General features: G+C 40.9%; 1 protein-coding gene across 1 annotated transcript in view; it reads left to right on the plus strand.

The window, feature by feature from the left end:
- ADARB2 (adenosine deaminase RNA specific B2 (inactive)) overlaps positions 1-18,119 on the plus strand; it is a 305,396-nt gene that overhangs the window by 198,156 nt on the left and 89,121 nt on the right. The window contains exon 3 of the mRNA XM_066200443.1: positions 6,423-7,327. Within this exon, the coding sequence (XP_066056540.1) occupies positions 6,423-7,327 (905 nt within the window). The remainder of the gene's footprint in view (positions 1-6,422; positions 7,328-18,119) is intronic.

Consider the following 18,119-nt stretch of genomic DNA (forward strand, 5'->3'; position numbering starts at 1 on the left):
CAGTAATTCCACATTTTAAAGAGCTTCAGAGATTTGCTGTGAACAAGTGGAAAAACCTTCTCCTGTGTTAACAGTTTACCAGGAGCCCAGGAGAATGCTGGCAAGGTAGAGAATGAGGTTGCTTATCCCTGTAGTTTTCTGCTCACTGAGCATCCTGTGAGAGCACTGCTATCCTGACTGTGCTGTATCAATGGGCAGAATTCCACCAGCTGAAATGGATACAAATCCTGTTTCACATTCCCTTGGGCCTTCTTTACAAAGGGAGCCATGCAGTTTAACTACACCTGCATTTTCAATGGGTGATTATTAGCATACAAACACGATTTTTTGGTTTATGATCAATGAACTAATACTAGAAAAACCTATCAAAAGCACTATGCACCTTTGGAATGGAATTGTGGGCAAAGTAATCATCTGTCCCTGATGAAGGTCTAATCTTGAACATGCAAGGAAAGGACCTATTCATCCCCAGTAGGCAGTTATACCTAAAAATGTAAGAAATGTCTCAGAGGATTAGAAATAGGAAGCCTAGCTCTGTACATGGTCTTCAGCATTTATTAGTAATGCTTTGAGAAAAAGGACATTTAAATGGGGCTCCTCCCCATCCTTCTAGCACCTATCAAAAATTTACTCTGCTAGAGCTTGCACCTGAATCATTGTATTTCTTAGATATCAAAAGAACTGTCTAGTCCTCTCCTGAGCCCACTGATACTTCTGATCTCAGCAACAGCCAGGAACAAGGAGTGCTTTAGAGCGTTGTCAAAAAGTGCACCCTTTTATTGCTCCAAGCCTGCTGTCTCTAGTGCTGTGATTGCATGAAACAGTGAATAATCATTCCCTGTTCACTGCTTAAACCTGTCTGCCTTTCATGATGTTACAAGCCTATGCCTGGCCCTGATCTTTAATTGTGCCACCTCCACTTTGCCATGGGATCAGGGCAGATTATCACCAGCCACAGATACTTCTGAATCCAGGTTGTACCTCTACTAGGAGGACATGATTCCTGGGGATCTCATAATGGAGTGCTGCCACAGGCACAGGCTCAGGGCAGCACACACCTCCCCAGTGTCTGCAGAGGGAGCTGATGGTCCCCAACACACTGATCCATACCACTGCAGCAGTCTTGAAGGACACATTCCAGACTCAGATTCAGTGCACTGAAGCATGTTCAGTTATGAGCTTGTTGGTCAAATTCCTCTTGAGACAGCATGAGGCCCCAGAGCATTTCTTTCCATGGTGTGAGATACGGCTTCACACTGTAAGACAGACAACCCTGTCTCCAAGAAAAAAGTGAATATCCCATTTCAGGAGGCAGAGCTCCAAGCAACTCCTCACCAAAACTACTCCCTTATTTAATTAAAAAGCACCCCCGAAACCAGTGTCTATTACTATAATTTGGATTTCTCCAGGGCCTAAAATGTTCTGGTTCTGATTCAGGAGGGCACGTTCTTAGGTCTGTCTCTGCCATGGGCTGCCCATATTTTCTGCTACATGCAGTTCTTTGCCAGTTTGGGCAGAGACCATTGGAATTTGAGTATCAGTCTAAGGTCATTAGATCATCTGAATAATTTCCCTCATTGTTAAGGCCTGTACTAGACATGGATTTCACAGTAACTTCAGATAGTTACGTGGGCAAAGTAGAATATGTTCATTCTGAAACAGCTAAAGACAATGGCAGTCACCTTTCACAAACTTTTCATCTTCACTTTAAGCAAAGTCCTGTACTTTTTTCACTGGTAATGCTTCTCTCTGCAGTGTGGTGTTGCACACCAACAAAATCTAATGACACTGGTTTTAACCACCTGAACCCCATAAGCCACCAGGGAGTGTTCAACAGCAACAGAGAAATCATGGCTCACCTAGACTTTTTACATGAAGATTTAAAAGTACATAAGTGTGTTTTCATGTAAGACAGAAAAGAGTGATTTCCATTGTTAGCTTCAAGTTTACCATTCCAAAACCAAGAATATCAACCTAGAAATACCAGCAAAAGCATTCCCAGTTCTTGATTGTGGAATCAATAAGTGTATGAAAATGCCATCCTGCTTGCAAGGGGAGACTGCCCTACATTGCATTTGATGTCAGAGCTGGCCTTGGACAAAGGTACCATGGCTCTGGCTCCTGGGTTCATACCTATTGCTCCTTATTCAAGATTTTTCACTTTCAAGTATTCCAGGATTTATGAAAGTCAATCCTTCTAACATCTGCAATGTGATACAGATGAACAGCAAAAATGTACCCTAGATGAGCAATCTAGTGTTTACTGCACATTTCTAAAGACAGTAACTGCCTGTCTCAGAGCTATCAGTTGAATCAGGAGTTGACTGTAATACAGATATTGCAAATTCTTTCTTTTAATATCACAGCTTTTCAATAATGTAGTGTCCATTGTAATTCAATAGTAAAGATGCCAGCAAAAATGAAGATGCCACCTACCACCTCTCCTTTACCATCCTCCCTAGAAGTTGGCTTGGCAGCAGAATAACCTTCAACAGGAACAATATTATCTCTTCAAATGTAGCGTGGAGTATTGGATGGTTAGTTCTGCAGAGCCCTTAAGACCCAGAGACATAGTCAGTGTCATTATTAGTGATGCATTATAGTTCTGAAATGCTCTTGATGATGCAAACTCTCTAGGTTAACTCTACTGTGCATAATCACCCAAAGGAGAAAATCATGAAAGAGCAGTCAGAATACTGAGGAAGAGTGCATAAATAAATATATTTCACTAACTGCTTTCCTTTCTCCCATTCAAATACTGAAGCAAATACAAGATCACAGTGTCTCCTGTTGCCTTTGAAACTGCAAAAATCAATTAATCAAGTTACCTGAGGAGATACTACAGTGCAAAGCTGTGGGACTTCTTTAAAAATCTTACACAATAAATTAGAAACTATTGCCAAAAAACTATATTTTTTTCTTCCTCGTTTTTCTTTAACTCCATCCTCTTTCAATGTTATTATTCTCCAACCTTTCATCATGGGGGTACCATAATTTATTACCTTTTTTCCCCAAAATGTAAAGAATATATTTGGGAAAGTCAGGAACAAAGACATTATGAGAAATAACAAGACTGAAAATGATCCACAGTTTTGCATTTTCCCTGTGTGTATCCTCTGACTTACCCCTTTCCTTTTAGCGCTCTTCATTTCTAAAATTGCTTGTGATTGTTCTATTACAGCTGCTTACAGTATTTATCTTGTGTAGTTTGGTGTCATTTGCCTGCTTTGTCTGATTTTCACAATAGAAGTACATGTGCCACCATTAGAGAGGTAATCTCATGTCTGCTACTCTGAGGTCTCATAAAAGACACATTTCAAAGACTTCTTATTTCAAAGATACCTGAAAGTATAAAGTAATTTCACATTTCCTGGCAGCTGCCAGGGATCACACAAATCCATCAGGCTCACAGACTTTCTGAGGCACTACTGAGTTTAGGCTGCCTCTGGTTTACAGCCCATGAAGACTTTTGGCTGCTGCAGCTCCTACTGAGATCTGGGCAGAACTGAGCTGTTTCCTGGTGTTTTAGGACCAGGTGCTCTAAAATCTGGTTGGTTGTAAGGATACTTGCACAGATTTTCTTCACTGTGACGGGTGAAAACACACCATATATACAGGCATGTCATCACTGTGTGTTCCCAACTTTGTCCACATATCCTTTGGGCTTGATCTCTCGAAGTCTTTTTACACTTTTACGTCTCTGCATTTTTTTTACTGCATCAAGACAAACTCTCTGTTGGTGAAAATATGGGCTAGAAAATTTTATATACACAATTTAAGACAAATAAGTAATGTTTATTTTATGATTTTAGATAACCATTGTTTTATTGAGGGGTGGTTAAGGTAAGATGTTAAGGTGACACATTCATGTTCACAAATCCTCAGTTCTCTGACCATGAAAGAAAAAACAGATGGAATAAGACAACAGGAATTATAAACACAAATAACCTCTTGAGTTTTCCTATTCAGTGGTGCACAATCAATACAAATTCTTTTCAAAGCTGAATATTGTGTGAAGCAGGAGCTATCTTTCTTTTCATGCTTCTTGACTACGGTATCAATATGTACCATAATTGGCTCTGTAAAAACCTATTAGGTTAACATGAGAGAGGAGGTGTGAAATAAAGAGGCAAACCTGTTTTATGCTAAAAAAATATGCCTGCGTCAAAATAGTTTGCCTTTACATGAAAAAATACATATAACTAAAGATATATCTTCTGAGTGGGATGAAAACATGAGAAAAGGTCATGACAGAAAAAGGCCAGAGACAATGCCAAGTTGGATAGAGGAAGTTAAAGCTGATATTCCCTTTCCCTTCAGAGAAGAGTCTCTATAAATTGATTTGTGAACTCAATGAGAAAACAGCCTTGTGCCTTAGTTATCATGATTTTTTAAATGTCTTATTTCCTGAGAGGTTGGTTTAAAGATGTCGTATTTTATACAGCTGAATACCATATGATGAAACTTTTCTTTTTCTATTGTATGTCTTTTGCTTTTCTTTCCTTCCTCCCTTTTCATTCTGTCTCCTTGGCTTCAGAAAGTAAAAATTAACTAGTCACTAAAACCTTAATTTGTCAGTTCATGTTCTGCCTCAGCAAAGCACTGCAGAAGAGAGCTCTTTGGTGATAACTTTGGTGAGACACAGACCCAGGCTGGAAGCTCAGTGTGTGCTGCAGGGTTTTCAGGAGGGGGAGGCTAAAGACTCAGTTCTGCAAATGGGACCCCATTTTTGCCATAGTGATTACTCCTGTCTAAGCAGTGACCCTCCTCCTGTGGAACAACTTGCATGAGTGCAGACTTAGTGCTTTGATGGGAAAAATCTTTTGATATTAAATACAAGTGTAACGTTTCAGGATATAAATGAAGTTTTTAATCACAACGGTTGGTTCCACGTAATCTCCACAGGCTCCTGTGCGTCTGTTGGCTCAGCCTAATACTGGGGTGCAACACAGACACAGAGCTCCAGCAGAAGTTTCTCAAAGTTTAGCCAGCAGCTCACCCCTTACATCCTTGCAGCCAACTTACATTATCAGAGTAGAGAGAAAACCAAACATGGTCATGGTCCCACAGAAAGTGAGAGAACCATTCTCTGTTCCCTAAGCACCACAGAGACCTTCTCTGTGCATGGGACTTATACAGCCTGTGTAGATGGCATGATCACATCTGACAATAACAAACCAAAACCTCCATGCTTTTCCCAGGTTTGGAGTAAAGCAGGCAGCCACACAGTGCTCTGCTTGGAATGGGATCAGGTACGTCACTCCTGGGATGGGTTGCCTTGTAGGTGGGTTACACCCATATTTACTTCCTCCATTTGTCTCTGTCCCAGGGAATGCACATGAGGACTGGAGGATGTGTCAGAGATGCAAGACATTCAAAAAAACTCCGCAGAAATTACAGAAATTTTATAGGATGATTTTTTAGCCAGCAGCACATCTTGTGTCTCATTCAGGACATCAGTGAGATGACTCTCCATTCTCAGCCATGCCTCTGCTGTGGCACAGAGCACTACCTGGCAGCACATTGCACAAGCATGGTCCAGAGCAGTGGGGGATTCATTGGTTCAACAACAGAGTGCTCCCTCCATAGCTCCCCACTGTCATTTCATTGCCTTCCTTGCACTCCTGGTAGTCACTCTCTCCTGTTGCTTTTCTTTGACATGGATCATCCTTTACATCAGTAATTGCTCCCATCATGATGTTCTGGCTTCTCCTGGTCTCATTTGGATTTATCTACAACTTCTGCAATATTAGTTGTTGCTGATGCAGAAATTAAGAGCATTTGCAATTGAATTCGACAGAAGAGCACTCACTTACTAAACTGGGATCTGCGTCCAGACTAAATTATTTTTTCAAATGCTATGAAAGTCTGTCAGATCGTTTCCTAGTCTGGATTCGTGATATTGACAACACAAGAGGCTATGGTGTGAGCAGAGATGGTCAATGTATTCATTGCAAATAGATTATTCAACACATTTCCCATTTTTCTATTTGCGAATCATTTCTGATTTCTAATAACGTGTTCATAAGCATTCACCCACATGGATTATGGAACAATTGTCATCCTAAGGGAATTTTGCAAACTATTTACATTTTACTAGTAATTATCAAGCAGTTCATTTAAGTCATGTGGCATCCATTATGCTTCGTCTTTGAATGATGCAATCTTTTCTTAAAACAGAAGGTTAATGACTAATAGAAGCAGACCTTTCGGGACAAGTAAACATTCAGAACATGCAAAAAACCTGTGCTAGAAATAATAAACCAACCATTATACAGATATTTAAGGAAAACTCCTAAAAAGGGCTAAGCAACGATTTATATCTTTTTTTTTCTTTTTTGGCTATTCTGACAGCCCTAGGCATAATGTCAGCTACAATGATAACAATTGTAATGCGAGTTGTTTCCTTTCTTTACTGACAGGTACCAGCAGTGCAGAAGTAAAGGAAAATCGAAACATTGGCAACCTGGAGGATCATCCAATAGCATCTACTGATAGGGCAAGAGGGGGAACAACTAGCAGCAAGAGGAAAAGACCCTTAGAGGAAGGCAATAATGGCCATTTCTGCAAACTTCAGCTTATCTGGAAGAAAGTTTCATGGTCAGTGACGCCAAAGAATGCTCTGGTTCAGCTGCATGAACTCAAACCAGGATTACAATATAAAATGGTTTCCCAGACAGGTCCAGTGCACGCTCCAGTCTTTGCCGTTGCTGTGGAAGTAAATGGACTCACATTTGAGGGCACGGGCCCCACAAAAAAGAAAGCCAAAATGCGCGCCGCAGAGTTAGCCCTGAAGTCATTCGTTCAGTTCCCCAACGCCTGCCAAGCCCACTTCGCCATGGGGAACTGCATCAGCCCATCCACGGACTTCACTTCCGATCAGGCAGACTTCCCAGACACTCTGTTCAAGGAGTTCGAGCCCTCCACGCACAGCGAGGACTTCTCCGTCTACAACCCCGTCAACAACGAGCTGCTCTCCACAGCCTACCGGCACGGACGCCTGCTGTGCCACACGCTGGACCTGGTGGGCCACGCCAAGCCGGGTCGGCACCGGGCAGCCAAAGCGGAGAGCGAGAAGAACCCGGTGGTGCTGCTCAACGAGCTGCGCTCTGGCCTGCGCTACGTCTGCCTCTCAGAGACCATGGAGAAGCAGCACATCAAGAGCTTCGTGATGGCCGTGAGGGTGGACGGGAGAACGTTCGAAGGCTCAGGACGTAGCAAGAAGCTGGCCAAGGGTCAAGCGGCACAGGCGGCCTTGCAGGCCCTCTTTAACATCCGTCTGCCCAGCCACATTCCCAGCAGGAGTAAATGTCACCATTTGCCACAGGTGAGAGCTCCTGGGTAGCTGCCACCGCGTTGGAGGAACTCCTTCAGTGAGTGGGATCGGTATTGCTGTAGATGTTGTTGTCTACCCAATGGTTCCTCTGATGTTACAGCAACTGCCATGCCACAGATAAAATATTTTCCCACAGAAAGAGCCACATGCAAAAGCTTGGAAATAGTACCCCGAAACCATTGGGTACAATTTGAAGCTCATTCCACAATGGGCATGGAGGAGAGGGCAAAATATAAGGGGAAATACCAACATTTCACTTTGCTAGAGACAATGATAATATTGACACAGGCAGAAAACTCAGGTAATTCTGCGGTACTGCATCTTTCTTAACAGAGAGAAGCCCATATATAAAGGGATACTCCATCTCCTCCTTTTAGAGTTAATTTTTTATGAGGACCATGCTATTCAGAGGAGACATCAGTAATAAGGAATGTGCCTGTGTCAGAGCAATGCTGCCACTGAAGAAGTTAATAATTTTGTTTATTATAGTCTTATTATTGGGGGTCATTTTTTTGTTTAGTTGGTTTTATTTCAGGACTTGGGCGTTTTTGTTTTGTTTTTTGTATTCACATGTGCCTCCAACAGCACAAGATATACTGAAAGCTTTGAAGCTTTCCTGGAACAAATGTAGAGATCATTTCTGTATTCATATAGCAAATATAGATCTGAGGTGCATACTTACCAGATGAAAATTTCGTAGCTGGTCATAGGCCAAAGGCTGTCTAAGCATTACTCAGACTTGTGTCAATTTTCTAAACTCACAAGAAGTCAAGATTTGCAGACGGTGGGAAGCATTGCATGGGTTCAAGTAATTTATTGATTTGTTTGCACTATCAGAAAAGGTTTGATTCATCAGCACCAGGAGGTGATCTACAGCTACAAAGCTCCCTGCACGAAGGGAGCTGTTAATGTCCAGGATTTCATGCAAAGCACTAGGAGCCCTAGGAGTCATTCTGCTGTTGGCTTGCTGTGAGACCCTAGGCAAGTCATTTAAATTCAATATGCCTGTTATAAAAATGAGCATATTATATGAAAGAACACTTCAAGATCCTTAAGTAGTGTGTAAATGCAAATTATGAGTAGCAATTCTCATTAACATTAGTAAAGACGGTCATTATATGTTCAAGGAGTTTGATAGGAGATTAATCCTCTAGGTAACATGACTGCCTGCACGACCCTGGAATTATATTTGGTGACCCAGAAGTTTCCTTTCTATGTTTCCAGAAAGGAAACATGAAAAATGTGAGAAAATCTAAAATATAGCATAATCCTCCACTTTTCTTTTAATTCCAGGTTGTAAACTCCATGAACCAGTGGGATAATAACATAGTTCAATAATAACAGTGATCTTCACAGAGTGCTTTGCAGGCATTTTGGAAATCTTAGCCAACATGGCATTTTCACCTTTCCAGTGCTCCTTCAAAGTACACACGGTTTTAAATGAGATACCTGTAGTGTTTCCTACCCAAATGAATTCTGGTTATAAGTAATCCCATTCTAGTGGTTGCTTTGCTGCCCCCAGTGAACTTTGTGTGGGTGTGTCAGCAGGTAAATACCATGTATTTGTTGACCTCTGGCTTGTCATGTTCTGAAACTGCCCCACAAAGATCATTGCCTCAGTTCCTGAGCCCTCTGAAATATTCCCTGGTTTCTTGGCTTCACGCTCACCTTCTGCCTGAATATCACATTTTACTTCAGTCTCCAACCATTCATTAAGTGACATATTCTCCAGTGTATGTTCCTTTTTTATGGCCTTTTCTCCTTTCTGTAGACTGCTGCCCTCCTTATCATCTTCTCTTCACTGTTCTGGAAGTATAAATGTCAGTGAAAAGGTATCACTGAACTTCCTCTGTCAGTATTTCTTGAGTGGTTATGTATTGTCCAACTAAAAAATAACTTTTAATGCCAGAATTCAGCACATTAATTGAGAGATAAGCCTTAACACTGATTTTTGCTGACCTCCTTACAAGCTGCTCTCATCAACAGATATAACAGCTGTGACACAAAACCTGAGTTTGTGTTACTCACTAAGTCATAATTCAAATTCCACAGAAACCAACAGACATATTTTATCTGACTTCAGCTTAAGCATTAAATCCAGAAGCATCTTTTCTTGTTCTCACTGTGTTATGCAGTACCTCATCAAGTGACTGCCTTTGCTCACTGCCTCCGTCAGCCCCTCTGGTGTTTGGTCAGTGTAACCTTACTGGGAGAGTGCAGTTCTGAGTAGCTGTGGTCAGAGCCAGCTGCTCCAAGCATTGATTCAGCTCCTTCTTGTCCCCCTAATCCTGTGGGAACCACATTTTCAAAGGCATGCTTCAAACAAGTTTTCAGAATTATTCCTGTTTAGTAGTCTTGGTTTGTGTCCATAGGTGCTTAAAAGCAGGAGAGCACCCTGAAACCCAAATAGCTTAGGACTAGAATTTGAAATATTAGGAGGAATTGATTTCATCACAGAATATGGAGCAACTACTGTCCTATGCAGCCATTCACTCTTTTCATGTGCTTCATTGTATTTGTTAGAGTACCAAACAGCTAAGTCCTTGGTAGTGGGGGACAGGCAAACAAGATCAGCTGTAAGAATTTCAGCCGTATTTTGAGTATGTTGTACCATCCAGGAGTGTGTTTATCTATGTGTCTGTCCTTTAAAAAGAGTATTCCAATTGTGCATGTCTCTGCTCCTGTTTGCTTTGCTGTTATCAGTGGCGTTAGGAGGCCACAATCTTTTGTGGTTACAGTCTAATTGGAAACAGGAAATAGCCAAAAGTCATATAACACCTATAGTCCAGTTGTCCTGAAATTTTGGATTTCACAGCGTCCTAGAAAGTTTCAAAAAAAATCAGATGTCCTTACAAACTGAGCCTCCAAACCATTGGCATTTCTGCCTTGCTCATCAGGGCTCCGAGGGGACCTGGTGTCCCTCAGCCTGGGTCTCGGGTGTGCCTTGGGATGGACGGACACTTCTCTGCTAAGGGAGATTCAAAGTAAAATGTCAAAAGAGGCACAATAAGAGGAACTACCTAAAGGAGGATGTAGCCCGGTGGGGGGTTGGCCTCTTCTCCCAAGCAACCAGCAACGGGACAAGAGGACAAGGTCTCAAGATGTGCCAGGAGACATCAGGAAGAATTTCTCCCCTGACAAGGTGATTAAGCATTGGAATAAGCTGCTGAGGGAGGTGGTGAAGTCATCAACCCTGGAAGTGTTCAAGAAACGATTGGATGGGCCACTTAGTAATGTGGTTTAGTTGGCATGGTGATGTTCAGTCAAAGGTTGGACTTGATGATCTTGGAAATTTTTTTCCAGCCTTAATAATTCTGTGACTCTGTGATTCTGTATCATCCAGTTTTATCCTGAGAGGTGCTGTCTACACAGGAGACTTTCTGAACCACCAGGAAATGCACAGCATGGATGTAAAACCCTGTCACCTTGATCTCTTCTGATTCAGGTGAAACAAAGTTCTGCAAGAATAGCAAAGCCAGAAGTAGATAACTTCCCTGGGTCATCTGCAATCCAACCTGCTTCTTCAGCTGCCTCTCACCATGAAAACACTGAAAACACACCAGGAAATTCTGAGAACTTTACAATACCAATGTTTTCTTAAAAGAACATTGCTGTGTCTCTGACTTTCTTTCCTGTGATTGCTGCACAATGTGTTTGGGCTAACTGTAAAATTATACACAAAAGGTACAAAAAGAATATTACAATTTACACCAGAAAAAAAATTAATCTCATAATTTAAAACCAAGATAATTGAGATCATGCCTTCTCTACTGCTAGCAGCAGTGCATCAATCCACTTCTCTGAGTCTCATACAGGTACAACAGTGACTTGGAGACATGTACACTTACCCATGTATAGGATGAAGAGAAGGTAGCTGAGATAATCCAAGAACCACTTGAAATCGTCACAAGATTTGCTCATCAATCTGCCAGTTCTTCCTCAACCAGATGTTTGATCTGTGCTAGGCACTGAAGTGCAAGATAAATACTATTGATGGTTAGAGACTGGGCACACAATATTGGTTGAAGTAGCTAAGATAGGAGATCTGCTAAACTCATGGCAGAGGTAAAGTGAATCAGGAGAATGGAAATTACAACTCTTCGCTGTACCTTGTATAAGCCACTAAATATTATTCCTTGTTTCCTGGCATACTTGGTCTGAAACCCATATTCTCCATCAAATAAAATGCAATTTCTTCAATTATCAGCTTTCATGGAAGTCTGACAATTGTTTCTTCCCACTTTGGAAGCTCATGCTCTTACATTCCAATACAGAAGGCAACATCAGAGGATGCTGACTGTACCAGCCCTAATGAGTCTGCACTGGTAGAAATTCATTCACACACTCCCAGGCTTTCCAAGTTCAGTGTGTTCAATTCAGGAGATCAAGGTGGCCCCCAGCTGCATCTGACCAACTTGCAATTCTTTTTCTAATCTTTTAGTCCTTCTAACATGTCTTAGTCTAACTGGCATTCTTACTGCTGTAGAGCAATACCATTAATTAATACTGCCATAACAAATTAGTAAAAAAGGGATGCCTGGATTTCAAATGAACCTAAATTAGAAAAGAATAGGTGTGAAAATCGCATTCATTCTGCTTTGAAATGGCTTAAAGCTGCTGTAGCTCGTTCACACCCAAAGCCTACAAAGCAGTGGTTGTCTATTTATTTTAACAAAACCTCATTGTGTTTTGTGTGTGTATCATCAAAAAGAAGCAGGGTTTCTCTCTTTGGCAAATACAGCTAACCTTTTGGATCCAGTTAAATCCCCTATTTGCCAAAAGCTTCATGTGCAGGCTGAAGCAACCTCAATCCCATATTGCAGTGATTCTTTACTTTGAGCAAGGACTCCCGCCAGTTAACTTCAGTGTCACCTTGGTGAGAAGGTGGCATCATCATGGGAAGAACAACCACCATGTCAGGGAAAGCCACATACCCCACACTTCTCACCCACTCCCCTACAGAAACCTGTTTCCCTGTGTTGCAAAGCTGGTTCATTTTCACGCAGTGTCAGTTGTTTCTGCTTCTTTAACTTTCTCTCTCTATCCTTGTTTGCCAGCTTCTGGCAACTGTGGCCTCTCACTCCTGTCAGAGTTAAGCCAGGGCTGAGGTTGGCAGTGATATATTTGACTCCAGTGTGAAGAGCAGCAGCACAGGGAGCAGGCATTGAGCTTTGAGAAGCTGTTCCGTCAAGTTTCTGTGAAGAGCTTTGTCTGGTCAACTGAGCAGGTATATAGTTTTATAAACTTATCTGTTTTCTCCAGCACAAAGAGAAACAGCTGATAGGTGTGTGTATGTAGCTCCTGACAGGAGAATGCTAGAAAGAGAAATGGTGGGGACCAGAGAGATGCTTCTGCAATGCAAATAACATTTGATTTTCAGCCATCTATTTCTTACTCTGTAGGTGGGGAAAGTAGCTTTTATAATCAGAGCTACAGGCAATCAAGAAATTTATAGGATTACAGTTTCTTAAGCAAAGCAATGGCAAAAGTACCAATTTAGAGGCACAGCATTAGTTTACTGGATACTGTTATTAATACCTTGGCTGCTAATTGGATTGTAGCCACTTCTAGGCACTCAGTTGAGGAACCAGGGCCACCTCCTCACCCTTCATACAAGTGCAATATAAAAGATAATTATTGCCCCAGAAAGATTATAGCTTGAGTCTCAGATGAAGAAATTACTTTGGTTTAATGTATATAATCCATGCAAGATCAAACAGAGAAGCAAAATGGCTACTTACATGGAATTATGGGAAATAAATTACCAGGGTAGAAAGGACTCTGGTTGCTTGCCCTCACAGCATCAGCACATATATGTAGACACATTAAGGGGTTTGCACATGAAAACCAGTCATCACTGCAAAACAACACATAACTTCGTGTCAGCTGGGCTCCAATAATCGTGCAGTTCTCTGCTGCAGAAAGAAGTTGGTGTATCCATCTCCACACTCCCTGCCTCTCTCTTTTGCTCCTCAGTCGCTGTACAGAGTAACTCCCAGCCACAGATAGCTCCAATGCCCAGAAGATTCCCCTGCACTCTTCTTTAACTCCTGTGTGATACAGAGCATGCTCAGGGCTTTCAGAACATTAAGCATGCTAAACAAAACTCTCCTAACTGAGATGTTAAATTCTAAATGTACCACTCACCTAATTCATAATACTTTAGAAGAACTGCAATAATCGTGGTAATTAGTTAATGAATAGCCAATCTTAATTTACAGAACTGAAAAAATAATTGCAATACCTTCAAGGAAAAAATCTATAAGGCTGAAAGATATTTTTTCTATGTAATTTAAGTTTATAAGCAATCCAAACCTCTTCTTCCTCTAAAAAGAAAGGAAAATCAAAAGTATCTAATTTTCCCTTATAAAGACTGTAAGGGTCCACGGTGATTACAGTGCATTCAGAGTAGCGTAAATCGGATTTAACCATCTAACTTGGCTGCTGGGTGCTCCTTTAGCTCTTTAGTAGTTGAAAATACTTCATACCATGCCTGCATCTACAGAAACAGCATTTGATTTCTTCCCTTCAGATTCTAGATTGCATATTAAGCATGGCTAGTGAGACACAGCATGGGTTCTGCTTGTGCTATTTACCTCAATAAACCAGCTTCATCTATCCATGAAGCTGATGGTGTGGATCTGATTTGTGAAGAATTATTATTTGTGCAACTCATTAGGGTGAGACAGTTTGTGCAGAATGATTAGGGCTCTAGCAACCAGCAGACCTAGTTAGTACATGAAAGCTGAATCCCAGTCTGGTGTCATCCAGACATAAAACCTTCTTCTAAACCAGACACTCTCGCAGCTGTTGGAGTTGCTTCTGTTGTTTTCTGGCTTTGTAAGTGAGCTAGGGACACTTCAAAAAGCTCCCAGCAAGCTGGACCTCGTTAAAGCTGCCACTTAATCTTGGACTTGCATCCTGACTTTGTTTATGATGCTTCATTATTACCCACTAAATACGAGCCATGATCGTTCTGCTCTACTAAATGGAGCTGTAATACAAGCACCCGGAGTGAATTTTGCTTTGGTTGACTTCCATGCAAAGCCTTTTCTGTTTGAGCTGGAGTGTTAAAGTCATGCCAAAACCACATTCTTTATCTATTTTTATCTGTATTCACATCTAGGAAGCCTTAATTATTTAAGCAGATTTTTCCTTCTATGTAGAGTAACAGAAGCAAGCTCCTAGTATTTATTTCACGATGACTGCCTCCCTCTTGTGGTTCTTGTGCCAGCCCTCTGCCAGCAGGCAGATCCATTGTCACATGAGGGGAAAATTAACAACACAAAATGCCTATGCATCGTGGCACGGCAGTAGCCCGGAGCCTTCCAGTGATGCTGCTGAGAATCCCAGTGCCACCTGGGAACATCTTTGTCCATTCTATTTTTCTTGCAAGTGCTAGCCTTTAAATAGTGAATATGTGTAGTAGTCATGGAGAAAGCCAACATTTCTCCTGCCCCTTTATCCTAAATGTCCACACATAGTGCAATGTGAAAGGCCTATGTACAAACACACAAAATAGCATGAAGGTCATAAAATTCAGTAGGGGGAAAGTATTTAGGGCTTAATCTTAGGACTGCTGAGAAGTAATAGACAGAACAGACTTTGGGCTTGATTTACTGGATGTAAAATATGATTCATGTGTTTTGACATTTATACAACCAGAGAGAAGTGGCTGAGGTTGTTTGAGATAGTAAAATACTTTGTTGTTCGCATAGTGCTCTCTTAATATGAACATCTTACAAGTGAGTTTGGATTTTTAATGGGAGCAAAATTTTAGGGCAAGGGTGTTGATTTTTTTCTCTTTGCACATACATGATGCATGATGTGAACTTTTGTTAAGATTAAATATTTTTACAAATTTCTGAGAACTAGAAAGGGGAGATAAATTCATCTAATCACTGGAAAAGTGGGTAAATTATTCATCTCTATTCATCACATTTTATTCAGTGAAAGCAATCAACATTATCTATGTCTCATGATATCTGTCAACTTCTTAGACTGTATTCTAAGACACATAAAATATTAATGCATCCATTAAAGTTTTCTCCTCTACCTTTAATACTGCAATATTATTGTGTTTAGACAAATTCGTGTTCCTTTTTCATCCTTTCCAGTTTTATAATTGACAAGTCAGTGTCTATTCCAAGGGAGCTGTTATTTCCTATTTGTCTTCTAAACCGGGGCAGACATTTGATATAAAAATACCTAAGCATGATTGCTCTTAACCTGCTTGTCATCACATCTACTGCAGACACCAGCCCCATAACCAGACCTGAATTCACACAATGGTATCTTAAAAGCAGTGCTACAATGAGATGTCATCCAAATGAGCCCATGCTACTGAAGCCATGCTAATTTGCAATTCCTTGTGTGCTGTATCGTCTTGCTCTCTTTATCCAATTCATCTTTAAAAACTAAAGGTGGAAAGAGTACATTCTCTGAGCAAATAGTCAATTAACAAAATGAATGTAGTTTGGTTTGTTCAGAAAAATAATCTAAGCATCCCATGATTTCTAAGTTTTCTGTTCTTATTGAGTTCTCTTCTTACTGAGTTCCTATTTTTGGGCCATCTTCTATGAACTGGGTACTAATGCTCACGGAAATAATTATAATCAACTCCTTTCCTTCTTATGTGGGTCATTGCTTTAATAGGTTAAGCACAAAGAATAATGTGTCCCCAAGGTCTGGTGGGGAGGGTGGAGACAGCTACACTGCCTTCATTTCTAGTTTGATAATTAGTTCTTATCCAAATCAACTTTGCCCTGTACTTTTAAGGAATAATCCTCACAGGGATATTGGAAAATAAACTCATTACTCCTGAATGAGACTATTCTTCTCTTCTACTCTCCTTGAAATACACACAAGTCATTCTAACCCCTGGTGCCTGATGACCCTGGTACACCCATCCTATGGAGAACGCTACTGTTACGCCTTGGTTGTCCTGGTCTTTGCAGAGGAACAGTGTCCAAGAGAGGAGTACAAATGCTTGTTTAATCCTGACCCAGCTGCACAGAACCCTCTGGAAACCAAGCCAGTGGCCATCAACATGGAGCAGACAAAAAAAAAGCAAGCAAGAAAAAAGCAGGGAGCAGTGGTTGGTAAGACAGTACTCAAGTTTCTTGAAGGCTCATGGTTATGGCAGCAATGAGGGTCAGATGTGCTGATTGATGCATGCTACAGGACACAAATCAGAGACACACTGAAGTTTTTGTGCTTGAGCATCAGCAATTTGCACAAAAAAAAGAAGCATACCACGTAGCTGTTAAAACTGTTGTCTGAGCCAAAAGTTAGCAGGCACCACTTGGAAAGCAGCATGAAAACAGTGTCCAATAATAATGTTTATAGCACCTCATAACACAATGACATGGAGAGAAGAGGAATTGCCCATGAGGTCTGGAAAACACCTTCAGAGATGCTAAAGGCAGTTATCAGCTCTTACCAAAGAAAACCCAAAAAAGTCATGGCACGTTGACTCCTATGGATCCTATGAATTACTGAGCTTGCAACTCAGCCCAAGGGTTTTGTTGTTCCCTGCAAGGACTGACAACACATTAAAACACTGTCATATTTTGCTGTCTTTTGTGGCGTTGCATGTTGTCCCTTCAGTGCTCAATTAAATCCAATTAGGACTTGATTTCCTTTATGGATTTACATGGACATTACCAGAACAGGGGACATGAGTTGTTGACATAAAGATATCTCCATCCATTCTGTCCCTGACTTCTTCAAAAATGCACATTCAGTGCTGCAGCAAATTCCTGCTGATCATAATTCATGGCTCTCTGATGGTTTGGGCATAGCCTAAACTATCAACATTTACTCTGGCAAGTATCTCAGCATGTCTGGAGGAGTCTGTGGACTGTATTTCCCTTCCACCTAGTGCTGGCTATTAATTAGAGAAAGCAAGACATTTTAATTTTTTTTCTTTTCTAAATAAGCTATTTTACTCAAATTCACATTAAAAACTCTGCAAAACAGGGCCACAAAGTACTGCCATATGAACTGTCAAGCAGAAAATTTTTTTTCTTCCTTTTTTTATTTAAATGTATTATATTTTTGGTCACAATCATAATACTACTGATATGAGATGCCCTCTGCTTTTGCAGGGCAAAAGCCTTCAGCTGCATATTTTATATTTTGACTTTGAGAGATATCAAAGTTCAAGAGGGATAAGCTACTGCTGTCACCATGCTCTGGAGAACACTGATGGGAAGAAATTATTAGCATTCCCCAAAACACTGACAAGCTACAGTGCATAGATTTTCCTTTTAAATCCTAGATTCATGAAAAAAAAAAAAAAAGGAACATGAGTTTCAAATTTACTTGTCTTTGATAAAGACATTTTGAAATTTTTCCCCTCATAGATAGGCAGGAGCCTAAATTTATATCTTTGCCTGCATCTCTTCTTGGACATTTGTAAACTTAGAGAGATCTTAAGCCCTTCTCTCTCCCAAAGAAAAAAGTTTTAAAAAAATAGCATTCTCCTTTATGTAACTAAAATCAATCAAGCGAGCCAAACTAGATAGTCCTTACAGGCAGACTAACATCCTTGCCATGTAACAGAGCTAAAATCTGGCAGATATCTGAGCAAAGCTTCCTTGTGGCAGACCAGGAGCAACTTGTGCAAATCCAAGGGATCTGTTGGGGAGTCCTTGATAACAACAGGTCACCAGATGAACTGAGCCGGGGGCGAGAAAGAAACTTTGCAAAGACAAGCTGAAGGAAGGGGGGAAAAAAAAGCTTCCAGGCTGCTTTTGACGGAAGTTGATCCAAACTAAGT

The sequence above is a fragment of the Chamaea fasciata genome, unplaced genomic scaffold (assembly GCF_029207755.1).
Source record: "Chamaea fasciata isolate MVZ Bird 193981 ecotype frontalis unplaced genomic scaffold, bChaFas1.0.hap1 SCAF_1, whole genome shotgun sequence".
Classification (NCBI taxonomy): Eukaryota; Metazoa; Chordata; class Aves; order Passeriformes; family Sylviidae; genus Chamaea; species Chamaea fasciata.